Genomic DNA, 16491 nt, shown 5'->3' with positions numbered 1-16491 from the left:
TTGTCTATTATTACTGGAAAACCAATTTCCCCAATATTTTAAGAAGATATCCTGTGGCCTGATCCTGCCTGCATGTGTTTTCAAATATGATAGAATTAATGGCAGGGTGCACGATGCCATGCATCATGCCTGATTGGGGCCTTCAGTTACAATGTAACAGAGCCTGATTTTCATTCTGTGTACTGCCCAGTGGCATATTATGCCAGAGTTTGTAGTATCTGCAAGTCTGGCATTCTCTGGCTGTCTAGACCTTCAATGGATACTTTCACTTGTCACTCATAACACTGTGAATACAGGGGAGTTTTCTATCTTGAATTTGTCCCAATTTATTAGAAATCAAGTTGTAAAACTGCAGGAGATATTAGCCCAGACTAACATGTTAGCTCCAAATACTCTGAACCTCACAGAAGCTCTAAATGGGTAAGAATTTTGAATTCCTGGCCTCTTGCCGAGGCTAGCATACATCTGTGCCATAAAACCAGGGCATGAGACTGTTAGGCTGATTGCTTAATTTTTTTTTTTTTTTTTCCAGTATAGATGAAGAACCTTGAATTCCACCAAAAGGTTAAAAAAAGAACCTTCATAAATGCGTCTCTGTTCTCTAATTTTTTGAATCCTTAATAATAATTTATCTTAAATGTTGATACACTGGCCACTGCTCACAAAAGATTTCAGTACATTAGGAAAACTTACCTCACCAGGGAAACATCCTTTTGCATAGCTGTCACCTAATTTAGATGACTACACCATCTGTACAAACAATAGAAATTATTGCACAAAAATGAATTTTATAGCAAATATCCAAAGGAAATTGGAAACTAGAAGAGACTCGTTCATATTAGGATTAAAATAATAAATCTTCTGTTGCTATATGTTAATGCCAAAAGTAGCTGTGCATCATTCAATTAAGAAGACACTAAAACCAGCTTGAATAGAACATAGCACTGGGAGAACTTAATCTGAGATGCCACATGTAAAACAAAGTATTTTCCTGGAAAACATCACCTTCTTCCAGTGTTGGCTTGTTTAGTTTGTACATCCATGGTTTTCTATGGTAGTGGAAACATGCATTTTTTAGTCCTTCCTCTTCCATAAACTTTTCCTTTTCTGTTTTCTACACTGTCCAGTAAGACAAGAGAAGTGTATTGGCTGAGTCTGTACCACCTCACGCATAAGTACAGTCATGTTCTTTGCTCTGAGAAATGATGCGAATCATACAACCAGGACTTAGGGAAGAAGTGTTAAGGCCTTGCTAAAGATAGAAAGAGATGGCCTATAAACAAGTTCCTGAAAGGTGAAGGGTGACAGAGGTGAAAAATCTCCTGGGAGCACAGAAAGGTGCATAGTGGAAAAGGCAGAGATGGGGAAAAAAGGAAAAATGGGACCTGGCATGGAAAAGGGAATTGAAAAATGTACTGACTGAGGTGAATGCAAATGTTTAAGGAAGACAAATAAGAATAAAAAGAGGAAAAAAAGCTGTAGATGAAATACATCATTTGATGCGATAAAAAGGACCGAAACAGAGAACATGGTGAATAACAGGAAGATAACAAGGTCATAAAAAAACCCAAACCAAACCAAAACAAACAAACATAAGCCAAAGCTGAATTCAAAACAAAATTAAGTCAGGAAAAAGAAAAGGAAAGTAATGCACTTTAGAGGCAGAAAAAAGTCTGCCTATTGTTTTCACTGAGGTCAAAACCTAGGTAAACCTAGCCTTTTCAGAGTCTGCTAAGTCATATCAGAGCTAAAAGCATCTTTCCTACTCTGTGATTTTAATTAGTGTTAGATGCCTCCAGTTTGCTTCACGTTTTTCTTCCTTGTGAAACATGCCAGATCTGCCAGTTCAGTCCACCAGTGGCTTGAAGGCAGCTGTATTGCTCAGGCTCAGTGGATTTTGAGACAGTTTCCGCACACAGATTTTACACATTCTGCCAAAGGCTGTTACAAGGAGAATTTTCTGTCAGTCACATCATAACTTGTCATATGTTTCCCGGATCTAAACAACCATGCATGAACATATAGGATTTAGCTGTTCAATAGCTTGTGGCAAGTTATGGAGAAATGAAGCAGGGAAAAAATAACTCGCATCATGTTTTGGTATTGCTGTATTTTTGAGATATTTATTTTTGTATGGAAGTTCTTTTATTACATGTGGGTGATGTGTAGTTATAAGTCCTGATTTTTTTTTTACAGCTAAGTTTGTTGATTTTTTTTGTAGTATGTGTGAAGGGAAGAACTTAACCTGTGTAGCCTGTGAACCAGTGGAGGAAAACCCAATGCCAACAACACCTGCTCCAGAGGAGGACATTGAACTACCAGCCAGTGAATACGCATGCAGCAAGATGATGGACTTGGCCTTCCTAATGGATGGCTCCAATAAACTGTCAGAAGAGGACTTCGAACAGCTGAAGACATTCATAACTGGCATGATGAAGAAACTCCACATCTCCCAAAAGAAAATCCGAGTGTCGATTCTAGTGTATAGGGCTGGCCCCACAATCTATCTTGGCCTTAAAGATATCAAAACACAGTCCCAGATGAGAAAAATTGTCCAAAGCATAAAATACACAGGTGATGAAGTAGCATCTGCTGCTGAAGTTCTTAAATACACTGTGTTTCATGTGTTTGGTAAAGCAGAAAGGACCAATGCTGCCAGAATTGCAGTGCTATTTATAGCCAGCAAGTCTCCAGGAAAACTCCGCAGCATCCTTACAGCTTTGAAGAATAAAAAAATTGCAGTAATGCCTATAGGGATTGGACCATATGTTAATGTGGAGCAAATCAGGTTCATTGAAAAGCAGTCACCAGATAATAGAGCCTTCCTAATGAACAATGTATTAGAGCTAATGGATAATAAGGATCTCCTCATTGATCATCTATGTGATCTTGGACCTGAGGAAAGTTCTCTGTTACAAGCTACATCCACTCCAACAATATCCAGTGTGTTATTACCCACTTTGAATCTCACAACAACGCAACCTCTCTCAGAAAATCCCACCCGAAAAAGGTTGGACATTGCTTTTATTGTGGAAGGATCTGACAATGTAGGGGCAGAAAATTTCAATATAATCAAGAAGTTCCTTGAGAGAGTGATCATAGGAATGAATGTAGGACAGGAAGATATTCATGTTACGGTCATGCAGTATTCGGAGACTGTCACTCTGGAGTATTCTTTTATGGAAATACAGTCAAAGGAAAGTATTGTTGAGAAGGTGAGAAGCATACCCTACCAAGGAGGGAAGGCTACCAACACTGGGAATGCCCTTGATTATATTTCCAAACACACATTTACAACGGTGAATGGGGGCAGGCAAGATGTTCCTCACTTGGTATATATGGTGTCATCCAACCCTTCCACTGATGTAATCACACGACCTCCCAGAAGCATAAATGTTATTCCCATTGGCATAACACCCAATGCAAGTATCCAAGAGCTCAAAAAGATCAGTCAGCCTAATAAGCCAATAATCTTACATAGTTATAGCAGACTTATTGAAGAAGCACCTGAATTAGTGCTGCAGTCATGCTGTTCTCGTAAACTTTGGACAGAAAATCCAGGTAAATTTGGATGTAATTTCTGTATCATTTCCTCTTTCCTCTGTCCTGTCTCCTTCATTTCCCTCTCACATCACTGAAATTTGAAAAAGATTCCCATATCTCCTTTGATATCTTGTTGTCCAAATGCCAAGGAAGGACCATTTATGTTCACTGGAGTGTGAGGATGCTGCCCCAGTTCAGCAGTACTGACCTGCAGCCTTTCTTCTGTAAGCTCAGAAATCCTTGGCTCCATTTGTCAGTAAAGTACAGTAGCTTTCAGATAGGTTGGAGAGTAACAGAAGAAAGAAAAAAAGTTAATTTGAGGAAAGCAGATGAGAATATACTTCCTTTTTCCTGAAGAGATTTCTACCCCCTCCTCCCAGGCCAGGGCCGATCAAGGCATGGTGTATTTTGTGGTTTTTGATTGTGTTTGTTGCTTTGCTCTGTTTTTATATGGTGGGTCTTTGTTTGTTGTTTGGTTGTTTTGTGTGTTTGTGTTTTTTTTTTTTTTTTTTGTTTACTATTGTTTTTCTTTTAGTCCTCTAAGAGTAAAATAGCATTAGTAGAAAAGCAAGAATTGAAATACCCATGTATCCCACTGTATATAAATCTTAAGGTTTTCATTGAAGGGGCATCACTCATTGTTTCAACTGATCATTATCTTGCTTCATTTTCTCAAAAAATGCAGGTGTCATCTCTACCCTTTCTGCTCCTACTAATAGATTAACAAATGTTACTTCTGGTAATCATGTATAAATAACTTTTTTTTTTCTTTTTTTTTTTTTTTTTTTTTTGTCCCCCCTCCTCAGAATTCTGCAACAAACCAATGGATGTCATGTTTCTTCTGGATGGAAGTTCCAATATTGGAGCATCAGAGTTTGAGGAAATGAAAAACTTTGTGCGGGCTTTTATTGAAAGTGTTGAGATTAGTATGTATCTCTCTTTTACCTCAAACAGATAAAGAGATTTTGTATTTTCTTTGCTTATACAGGACAAAATACCATCTCAGTATAGGGTTTTTTTTTAATCTTTCTTTTTAAAGGACTCAGTCTGATCCCTCAAAAAATTGAAGTTTATATTGGGGAAAGCAGAGCTTTTGATTCAGACACAATCCAGTTTCCTCCCACACAAAGCTGTTCTGTCTCAGATGAATAAAGATTTCACATCCAATTCAGGGAACTCTGTGATGAGTAATATCTAGGACAGCAGCTCTGATGAGCACTTCCATTTATACTGTAAAGGACATAGGATGTATATGTGCCAAACAGGCAAAGACATCCCTGCCACACAATGTAAATTTAGCTGAACTGTTTCTCTGTGGCAGAAAAGCAAAAATAAATGCTTGATTTTGGTTCAGTTCTGGATTAAGTTAGACAGACTTGAAAATAATAATTAAAATTCAGTTCTGGTTCAAATAAGAATGGAAAATTCAAAGGGTTTTTATTTCAGATTTGGTCCTACTGCAAGGTTTTGGTCTTTGGAATGCGCATTTTTGGTTCTTATCAGTCCTTTTTTCTAACCTAGAGTGCTGGAAGAGACTTTTAAAGATTTACTTCCCTACCCATGTTGAATGACAGACTCTTTCTGGGAGTGCTAAACTCACTGAGCCTGCAGAGTATGTGCTGATGGGAGATACATCTCCAGTTACATCATTCGGCACAGATATTATCAGTGCAGCCACCCTGGCAGAATGCCACATATCCTGCATATACATAAAGGGACCATGTGTGAAGGGACCATGTGGCACATGTAGTAAATCAGAACATTGTATGTCCTTGCAAAATGTCCATCCACGTGGCAGGGGCTGCACAGGATGATGCATTTTTCCCAGTAGCACTTATCTTAACAAACCTGAGTTTTTGATCGGAATTGTACTTTTTCAATTCAGCATTCGTCCATTTCCATGGAATAACTGCTGTTGCTGCTGGCGTTTTGATACTGAGTTTGAATTATAACTGTACTTATGAAAGAGGTGATTACTAGCACTTGTACTAATTAGAGAGTTCATATGGGAAAAGTTAGCATTTCTGTATGTCTAGAATGACTTAGATTTTTTTAGAGATTGTACGTGGAAGACCCTCTGTTTCTGAAAATTGTATACATGCAAGATATAGAGAAGCAAGCCAAGAAAAATAAACAAAAACTAAACAATAAAACAACACACAATTTCTTTTAGCATAGCTATTTTCCTTATATTTAAAGCCTGTAATAGCAAATGTTACATCATTAACAACAGGACAATAATATTGTAGCTATGAAATGATTCCTCACTACGGCCCTGATTTTAAAAAAGTTAAGAAGACTGTGGAAAAACTGTGAGTAGACAACATTCAGAGTAGACAACATTCAGATCAATACAGGGCTGCAACTTTTGGGTATATGTAATCACAAGTATTATTAACTCCATTAATAAATATTTTACAAAGCATTGATAAAGAATAACATGCTGTATATATATATAAGTATCTTCCATATACAGAAGTCCTTCTAAGACCATGAAAAGAGATACAGGTGATCATTATGAACAATGTCTTGCTCAGCTCAATTCTGCAAGTCTGATATTCATTAACTATCTATATGAACCCTCTGTTAATAGTTTTGTTCACACTTCTTACATAATGTACAAAAGAAGCAGGATCTCAGAAAATAGCAGAACTTGGAATTTCTCTTTAGTCCCCTTTGCACGTCATGTTCCCTGGGTGCACCATATTCCATGCTGCAGCTTGATGCATGTCACTCAAGTGATGTATGACAGAGAGAAATTTGCATGAAATTTAGTCCTCTGGGGAGCCTGGCCCACCAGACAAATGGGGCATCAAACTACCGCTGTTGCAAAACAATGTGCACATTAAAAAAAGTGATGTGTAAGCATTTTAAAATGGAAAAGGAATAATATTTGGAGATTATAAAGTTCTCCAATCATGGTCAAATTGGTCTGAGGTAAAATACTTCATGCTGATTTCTGAAAGAAAAGCAACTGTTTCCAGCAGTACTAGCATTTATTTTTTTTTTTTTTCCACTTGAGAATAGTTCAGTTTTGACCTTTGGATTGAAAATGTATCTTTCATACTCTGATGGAAATTTGCTATCTAGTTGTGCTCACGTAAAACACAACCATAATGTATCCTTTAGATTTATTTAGAAAAAATTGTATGCACTGCTTAAAATCTTAATTTTCTGCTTTCTACTTCAGGCAATACTTCAATGCATGTGTCAGTTCTCCAGTATGCCAGGGAAAATAATCTAGAAATTTCATGGAATGTGCCTCAAGAGACTGAAACGCTTGTAGAGATGGTGCATGCAATTCAACAAAGGGAACAAGGTCCTACCAGACTAGGTGAGTGATGTTGATATTTAAACAAAAGGGAAAAAAAAAACACCAACAAAATTTAAAAAAATGACTAAATATAGCCTGTCCCAAATCACCAGTTTATGTCAGTGCTGTTGTGGCAATGTTCTGCAGTAGGACTAATTTTTTTTTAGGTCACTTACATATTTACTATATGTATATTTCTTGGTAAATCTTCTATTGTCTGTATCAAAATGTATCTGTAGGCTACTCAAATTAGGGTTTATCCTAATGTATATTGGAAAGAAGAAGACTCTTTTCTTTTTAGCCTTGAAGTAATTATCAGGATTTGTATTCATTATATTTCAAGCAAGCAAAACATAATTACTAAGTAAAGACTTTGATGTTGAAAGGTTAATGATCAATTAGTTAATTAGATGTTTAGCAGCATATCTGCTTATGCTGACTTCAATAGCTACCCTCACCAGATGTTTGTTACTCTGTGTTGAGCCAGTGTAACTGACCTGGTTGAAAAATAACTTAGCAAAACAGTAGTTATATTATAGGTGGTTCAGTTCCCTTGTGCAAGTTGCTGTGCTGGTCCCACAAGGATTTAGGTTAGCACAAGGCTGGAGATCGTACCAAGGAGCAAGGATTGCCTAAGGTGGCACCTTAGCTGAAGAACTACTTGTGAAACATCATCTTCTGTTCCAGCAATCTACATCCTAGAAAACATGTCCACTTCAATATTCCTGTGTTAAAACATAACACAGATTTCCCACTGGGTCTGTGGAAATTCAGCACACACACATGTATCAGTTGTAGGGTTCAGCAAAAAATGATTCTCCTACAGCATGTCTGATCTTTGACCAGATAACTTGAGAATTTTGTTCTTCTGGACTGGAACCACATTTCCTTTGTCAGACACCTAGCATTAGGGTCCTATAAGAGTTGGGGAATACACAGATTTTTAGGGTCTTTGGCCTACTTCAGACTGTAAAGAGTTATTGGTGCAGAAAAGTGAGAAATAAAACCTGACTTCCATAGTTCGCAGGAGGATTAGCCATGATTACTTTCTCAGCCTGGAGAAATAAAAATACCAGATGGCTGATGAGACTTCTATAGGCTCATTGTGGGATAAATTGTTACACACAAATAGATAAGTTTCATGAAGCCTTCCATGTAATGTGTATAGTAAGCCATACTGAACTGCAGGATAAACAGAGAAAACATTACCTTTGGGAAATGAAAGAGGAGAGGCAGCCACATGACATACTCGTTAGTAATTTGTTTATGTCTCATTGGAAAATGCTCAGAGACCATGATGAGGGATGTGGTATAATGAACCAAAATGGAATAGAGTCAAAGTAGTTCCTCCCAAATGAAGTCATGAAAATAAGTCACTGTGGTCCTCTCCTGCACCTTGTAATGTGTGTGAATTCGGCTGACTGTGTAGGAGACTTGACATCCATGGGAAATGCTGGTCATTCAAGTTATTCTGTGTTTGGGCCTCTGGAAATACAGAGGCTGCTTAAAAGGTGTATGTGGCTCAGTCTGGATGTTGCAGTTCCCTAGGCAGATTTGGAAATATTTTCTAGCCTACAGAGGGCTTGATCAGGATTTACCTATCAAAAATATCATTACTATCAGACCAGAGCTGTTTCTTCTCATTTGCACTGGCTTCCCTATGGTAGAAACACTATCCTGTTGCCATCAGTGCAAAAATCTTACTACAGAAAGTGTTACCTTTTCTGTTTCATTTAACTATAAGGAAACTCCAGGAGAGAGATAAATTTTATTAGTAAGAAATAATGAAAAGCTACTGAGTATTTGAGGGCATAAATAGAAAAGAGCAACCTATGCCACAAAGCTTTCCCATGCTTATGCAATAAGATAACATCATGAAATTTTGGCTCATGTAACCTACTGAGAAGAAGCTCTAGGGACATTCAGACATAATGAAATAGTGTGAAACTTCAGCTTTCTTTTTTTCAGTTATTTCTTAGGTGACTACAGGCAATAGCTAACTGTATAAGACTTCATTCAGCTAAAAGTGATCTATGCAAGAGAACTGAGAATCACATAAACATGTCTCTGTTCAGCATCCACTGGTATTCAGAAGCATCACAAGGAGCACAGGGAGCAATCCCTGCAGTAAATATCACTTAATGCTTTATAAAACCATGATTTTCATTGCTTATACCTTCAGTAAAAGCAGCTCATTCAGGCTGATGTTTTCCATGCCCACTGCCTGACTCAGACTCAAAATTTGGAGGAAGTATGATCTATGTGGTTTATTCATATTAAAAGCACTGTTAAGGGAATATGTGTGAGTTCCGCATCCCTGTCCCTGCCACTTTGGAAAAAAAACCCTTAACTATTTTAACTGAAACTTTCTATGGCTATTAACATATTTGAATAGCAGCACTGAGCTTTGCCTATTATGATTAAGATGGTATAAATTATATAAAACCCCCTCTGTGGTTTAGGAAGTAAAAGTCCACCATAGAACTTTTCTTGATGCAGATCTCTGCCCTGAGTGATGTGGACTATGCAGAATTTTCAAAATGCAGCCCCCACCTCCTGCTGAAGTCCATGGTTTCACCAGCAGCTGTAGTGATCTAAGGGCTCCCATCCACCGAAAGACAGAGGTCTTCCTCTCTTGTTTTCCCACTCCTGTTTCTGAATTGGTGGTGTCAGTTCCTTTCTGAATCCATCTTTGGGTACCTACTAGTCTCTTTGAGCTATTTTAATTCATTGTCCTAGCAGGTTTTTTTTGGTGTTTTTACTTGTTTTTTTTTTTTTTTTTTTTTTTTACTTCATCTCTTAATGTTTTGTAAGTTGAATGTGGTCCTGGTGGAGCCCATGGTCATCACAACCCCTTAGTGGCAAGAGAAATGCAGGATTTGCAACTATAGAGACAGGAAAGCAGAGTAGAAGGTTTGGGGCCTCATAGCCTCCTGTCTTCAGTGCCGGTGGGTTGTTGGATTGACAAATCTGTCCTATTCATGAAGAGTCCAGGCATTGTTAATTGCCACACGTTAACTCCAGAATATCAATATACTGAGAATTGACTCTTTAAAGCATTGATCTGTGCAACAGGTTTGCAATAGCTATTTTATTTCAAAATCAAAACTGTTATTTTCAGTTATAAAAACAAAAACCACAATAACAACAAAAACAACAAAACCACAAAAACAAACAAACAAACCAGCCAACCAAAATTAATTGTCTAGTCAAGGTCCTAAATTAAGATATAAATACCAGCTTCAAGGATTATCTTCGTGAAGTTGTTCCTGATTAGACAAGTCCTTGGTTAAATAGATGCATTCTGGACTATCCACCAGCTTCTTAGCCTGTGGATTTTTCTCTTCAAGTGCCGAGAAGCCATTTACTTTTTACTTCTTTCCCAGGCAGCTTTCAGTTCTTGTGTGTGATTAAGATCTCTTATAGAACTTTTTTTCTTTTTTTTTTTTTTTTGGTTGAGATGTTGCAGAAGTGTTAGTGAAACCACTGAGACCACTTAAGGCACAGATTCACAAGTTCGCAGCAGGAACCTCTGCCTAGCTGGAATCCTCAGTCTGTCACAACTTCACAGACCCTCACAGGGGCTTTATGTTTTATTCCTTGTTTCAGACAAAATTAAAGAAAACAATTGCAAAGGTTGTTTTTAAGCAGTTCCTGCTTTCCCTGAGGCACCTACTAAACCATTAAATGTCTGTGTATTGGTTTATATTCCTCCAGATCGGCTTATTCGGGGATGAATTTTTATTTATTTATTTATTTATTTATTGGATGTATCTCAAACATTTCTAGGGTACCTTGTGCTCTTTCAGTGTATTCCATGATGTTCATAATTGCTCCCAATCTAATATCTGTGGCCCAGATTAGCATGCCTTTTTACACATTTTTCCAAATCATTAATGAAATTATTCAATAGGGGAGAATCTAGGTTAATTCCCTGTAGACTCCCAGTAAACACCTCCAGCCCTCCTCAACAGATAGTATTTGTCCTCAAAACTTGTTTATGTCCATTTAATCAGCTTTCAGTCCGTGTAGGAACCACTATGTGAAACATTCTGAATTATTGCTTCAGAATATGAGTTTGGTTTGAAAATGTATCAGATCATTTAAAAAAAAAATATTCAGCTGATTAACTCTTATTGAATAGTCTTGTTCAAGGAGACCAGAAAAATTTTCTTACAAAGCCTTTTCTGACTGTCGGAAGTTCAGCATTCAATGTTCATAGTCTTAGGTGAGCGGAGAATACTGTGCAGTGATGTCACCTTCTCCCTTTTCCCCCCTATGTTTGTAGGATATATTTGTTGATTTTGCTTTAATGATTATTCCAAGTATTACTTTTGTTTTGTACTTTGTAGTGTAGTTAGGAGCGTATCAGCACTGAAAGATGCGGGGAAGATGCTGTGCCATTATGTGCAGGCAGTCTTTGGAATGATTAACCTGCCATTTCTGAAGTGGCCCATGTAGATATTTTTTAAATTTTTTATTTATCTGTATTTTTTCCATGGACATGCCAAAAGACTAATGACCATGCCCTACTGAGTGACCTGAAAGGCTGCTGGGGGCTCAGTGTTCCTGCAAGCTATATCTTTCTGTTCAGTTATCCAGATAAATGTTTAGATGGTCAAATTTGGAAAGGAGTTCCGTGTGTGCATGTGTGAAATTAATTGTGAGCATTATGCCTACCAAGATCAACATCATTATACCGTGTTAGGAGGCAAGAGGTCAGGGACAGATGACCAGAGTTACATTCCCCATCACGTCCACGGTCACTGGGAACAGATGTTATTGTATGTTACGTTGCTTTCAATTCTCTTATTCTCCTGTATGTGATGAAGGCTTTCGGCTTTGAGACTTCCATCTTGATTTCTCATGGGTTGTATGTTTAATGCCTAAAATTCTTGTGAGTATAGAAGCCATTCTGCTTCCAAAGCCCATTTTTCAGGCTGTTGCATTTTTTTTTCTTTTGTAGCACACTGTATGTGTGAGGAACAGAAACAATTTGCGACAATAACACATGAGACTAACATAATTTACTCCTATGTTCAGTATGTAGGAACATGTTGACTGCTAGTTCAGGTTTAGGGTCATGTTCACACACAGAGAAAAATCCTTAAAAGTGTGTAACCTTTAAAGCCCATAGCAAACCTCCCATTCACTTCACTGGGGCTAATAAGATACTCCTTGTCAAATAAAGTTTTGGCCACTGTTGGATTTTCTTTAAAGATGAAAACAACAAACTGTTGTTTTATGAAGCTGGATTTTAGGGTATTTTCTGTTAACAGAATTTGGATTTTGGATTTTCTTTGGATTTTCTCTGGAGTCCATCACTGAAATAAACACCTGATGATGTGGTCCCATACAGCTAAACAGATTTAAGAGCAAGCTGCTGCAGAAGGGCCCGTCCCCAGCCCCCTGATACTGCACAGTTGCACACTTACACTGCCTTCCTCCTGTGTGAAGGGATGTGCATTGGGCCTTCAGTGAGCTGAGAGAAGGGCCAAAATGGCTGAAAACAAATGTTTTTTGTTTTGGTTTAGAATGGCTATTTCTGGGACATGGTGAGTGGCCTGAGGCAGGTCACTGCATGGCTGGGTGGGCAGCAGCATCAGCTGCAGGGACTGGGAGAACATGCCCAGCTGGTGCACTTCAGAGTGGACCCTTCCTTCTGCCATGAGCTTGCTACGGCACTAAAGCAGCCCGAGATGCATTTGCAATGTATGTGGGCATGTCAGAACAAAGCTGTAGTGGTGCCAGCAGCAGCCCAGATGTCAGCTACTACAGGGGTCTACAAGACTCAAGGTGGTCTCATTAAGGCTGAAGCTTGTGTGGCTCAGATCTGGTAATTTTAAAGCCAGTTTAGTTGTGTCCAAGATGATGCATACTCTCCTTCCAGTCTTAATACAGCCTTGTGCTTGGCGATATATTTTTTTCAGTGTAAATGTTTAAAATTTCCTTTATTGATATGAAAATGGCAGATTATTGTTATGTTGCAGTCTAGTAGTGAGAAAATGTTCAAGATGGTTGGTTTATTAGGAGTCGATATTTTTATTATGGCCTCTGAGGAGTACGTCACCACCCTCCCTGGTAATATGTAGCGACAAACAGATGAGAAATCGCATCTTCCAGTTTGAGATGGGGACCTTCTCAATCCCTCTAGCAGGACAAAAATGTTCATTTGATCCCGGCTTCAGACACCTGGCTCTTTCTCTAGAGCTGGCTTCAAAATTAGGCTAGAAATACAAAGAGTTCTTAGTACACTAAAACAATTTTTCCATACATTAAATTGAGGAATTGTTTTTTGGGGACTTTGAAATTGTCCCTGGTTCTGTTGCAATGAAACTGGATTTCTTTATTAGAAATTATAAAAGTAATGGATTTTCCAGTTTACAGATATGTATGGAAGTTTCTGAAAATTTAGAATTAATAGGAAAAAAAAAATGGAACTGGAGCAGCTGATGGCCACACCAACCGCACAAAAGTCAAAGGGTCATTAAAAAAAATACAAACATAGGAATTTAGGAATTCCAAGTACTTTTCACAAATGAATGAACTATTGTTTGTGTTTCTTACTGTACAAAAGCTTAACCTAAAATATTTGAAAGTTAAAACCTAAAATACTTTTTTTTTTTAATAGTAATTATTTATAGGACAAAAGGGAAGTGAGTCCATTTTCTGGCACAGTGACCATGCTGGAGCAATCTCAGGGATTGGAATACAGTAATATTATTTTCTTTATTTTGTTTTATCCCTTAGTTATTTATAGCTAATATGCCATTCTACCTCTAACTTATACCTCTATAGACAGACAGAGTAACTACTGGACAAACAGAGTAACTGGACATACAGAGTAACTACAGAGACAAAACCATTTGTAGCAAAGATTGTGAGACAGCTGTGTAGGGCAGGAGTTGATACCTGGGATTACTTATTGTTTTCTGGTCAGGAATAGTAGTTTGTGTAATGGAATTGCCATCATCCACCTAATAATACTGTTTTAAAATATATTTTGTTGCAAGTACAAAAACATCCAAAATTTTGAAGTTTTAACTGGACAAAACCTCAAAAGTGTTTTCATTTTGTATACAAAACAGAATTCAGAATTATAGTGGAAATGAAAATCAAATTATAGGAATGAAGTGAATCTATGCAGTTGGAAGAACTGAATAAAAGATAATCATTGCATAGCAAGAAACAAAGAGAAACATCTCATTTTGCTCTTAAATATTTTTGAAAGTTTTCTGTTGATTTGTGTCTTTTTTTTTTTTTTTCTTTTTTTTCCCCCTGATCATAATTGACACTTAAAAACACAAAACAAAACAGAAAACATTTGGACTTAAACAAGCATGCATCTTTCTGTTTGAAAATTAGTGCTTGGGAAAATATGTGATCCTCTCTAGACAGGAGATTGCTGTTGAAGGTAATGACAGCTTACAGGAGAAGAAATTGATGGGGATCCTCTTCCTGCAGCCTAACAGGGCCTAGCAGCAGTTCCTAGTGGGTCCCAGCTCTTCTCTTTAGTTGTGGGCATCTGTGTGGAGAGATGACACATGAAGACAGGGTAAGTCTCAGAGTAGGAAATAGTCAAAATGGGGAAGAAGAGGTGGCTGGATGAAGTGGAAAGGGGATATGAGGCTTTCAGTCAGGGACTGTGAGGTGTATGAGGCAACAGCATTTGAGGTCGGAATGTCACCTCCAAACCAATACTGTGGCAAATGAAATATTTGGGCTTTTTCAGATACCTATTCTAGGCTAGATTCTTCCAAGGCGTAAATTATTTCTGAAATCCTAACTAAAGCCTTGTAGAATATCCAATTGTTGTTGCTGTGTTATCAATAGTACATGTGCTGAGTGAGCTTCCTAGAGGCTGTCCATGCTTCCAGCAGCTTTGGAAAAGGATCTGTGCTTCCAACAGTGAAAAGGGGTGGGTGACATGATGAAAGAAGACATGAAATGCAAAGTGTTCAAGTGTGCTAAGGTATTCTGGGGGTGTGCTGGTGAATTATCTGTGATCTGACTTGCAGTGTTTTTATAAATGTGTTCGTTATTTAAAATTTTTCAGTGAAGTCCTCAGGCAAACATATTTCTGCTCCACATTTGTTGCAGCTACTCAGAGGAACTAGTCTTTCAAGTATTTATTATTCACTGTTCACTGTTTGCCCTGAATGTCAAATCAGTCACACGATATCATTTCTGCTTCCTGAGCTGATAACTTCCAACACCAAGGGAGCTTTTAAGAAAGCTGTATATCATGATTTCTAGTGTAAATATTTGTGCAAATACATATCTAAATACAAGTACTAGCAAAGTGCTTTCTTGCTGAAGTCACGATTTTGAACAAAAGTTTGCCTGAGTGTTCACAGATGTTAAACGAAAGGGGAGCAGCTACGCATCTAAGCAAGTTTGTGATTTGGTAGCTGCTAAGGTAGAATTTCATCATGTGTTTTGTGTTTTTTTTGCTGTTGGTGTTTTGTTTTGTTTTTATAATATTGATCACCCAGTTTTATTATGCTTTAGTCTGAGTCTAGATTTCGAGTCGTTGCTGATTAGTAGGGATGCAAGATACGGTTTTCACAGCCATAGAAAAAGTTGACCAAATTAGGAAAGGCCTAAATCTTATGTGGGAGCTGAGCAACTTCTGTGCACAATTCAGGATGGTATGAAGTGGCAGATCAGTTAGCCACTGGATGTCACTGTTGTTCTGCAACTGGAAAATAAGTACATATTCTGCAAAATCTTCTTTCCTTTTGTATGACACAATGATAATACTTCCAGAAAAGGTAACTACTAGAGGCATGTAACTTTATCCTTGTGGCTAAGAAAAGGTAGTAAAATTTCCATTACTTCAGAGACTGGGGAGCTATGTATTGTCCTCCTGTGTTGGGATGTATTAATAGTACTGGTAGGTTCTTAATTGCTTTCATGTAGCAGCAATAAAGCAGACATTAAACGTCCTTTAAGAATAGTATTTTCCAGTACTATATAACCTACTAATATAAAGTAAGATTTAATTTTATAGCCTGCTATGATTTTTCTATTGTATTTATCTCTTCATTTCTTCTTAGGAAGAGCCATTGATTTTGTGGTTCAGAATGCAATGTCAGAATCCCATGGAGGGAGACCCAGTGCATCAAAAGTCGCGATAGTCATCGTGTCAGGGAGATCAGAAGACACTGTGGAGGCGGCTGCACGTTCTGCAAGAATGAACAGTAAATGTTATTTTGCTGTCACTATTTTTAAACAGAGTTGTTGCTTTTAAAGTAATTCACTAGAACAAAGGATGAAAAATTAAGGCACTGATACATAAGTTCACTGATATGGATTTTCTGGTAAGAAACAGGCCTGAACAAAACCTGCCTGATAAAGATGCCTTTGAATTATTATTAAATTTAGGACCAATCTGCAATTTAAGTGGAACAGTTTCCATAGGCTTCACAAATTAGTGGCATTTCATTTTCCCAGTTTCTGTGGACAGACAGGGATGACAGAAATGTGATCCAATATTATAAATTCAACACTGTTGCAGTACAGTGACTCCTGAAAGGTTCACTGCAATAATAATAAATAGAAGTTTTGATCAGATTCTGCACTGAACTATACAGGAATATGCTTTTAGTATCAATATGTGCAGCATGACATTT

The 16491-nt window shown here is 37.7% G+C and overlaps 1 protein-coding gene across 2 annotated transcripts in view; it reads left to right on the top strand.

The window, feature by feature from the left end:
- Positions 1 to 16491, top strand: part of VWF (von Willebrand factor) — a 145394-nt gene that overhangs the window by 71652 nt on the left and 57251 nt on the right. For both annotated transcript variants that reach the window (XM_082043657.1, XM_082043658.1), the window contains 4 exons: positions 2222 to 3561; positions 4350 to 4469; positions 6734 to 6877; positions 15916 to 16059. In XM_082043657.1, coding sequence (XP_081899783.1) covers positions 2222 to 3561; positions 4350 to 4469; positions 6734 to 6877; positions 15916 to 16059 — 1748 coding nt within the window. The remainder of the gene's footprint in view (positions 1 to 2221; positions 3562 to 4349; positions 4470 to 6733; positions 6878 to 15915; positions 16060 to 16491) is intronic.

This window comes from Streptopelia decaocto (genome assembly GCF_964273445.1).
Source record: "Streptopelia decaocto genome assembly, chromosome: 1".
Taxonomy (NCBI): Eukaryota; Metazoa; Chordata; class Aves; order Columbiformes; family Columbidae; genus Streptopelia; species Streptopelia decaocto.
This window is presented reverse-complemented; position numbering and strand designations above follow the sequence as displayed.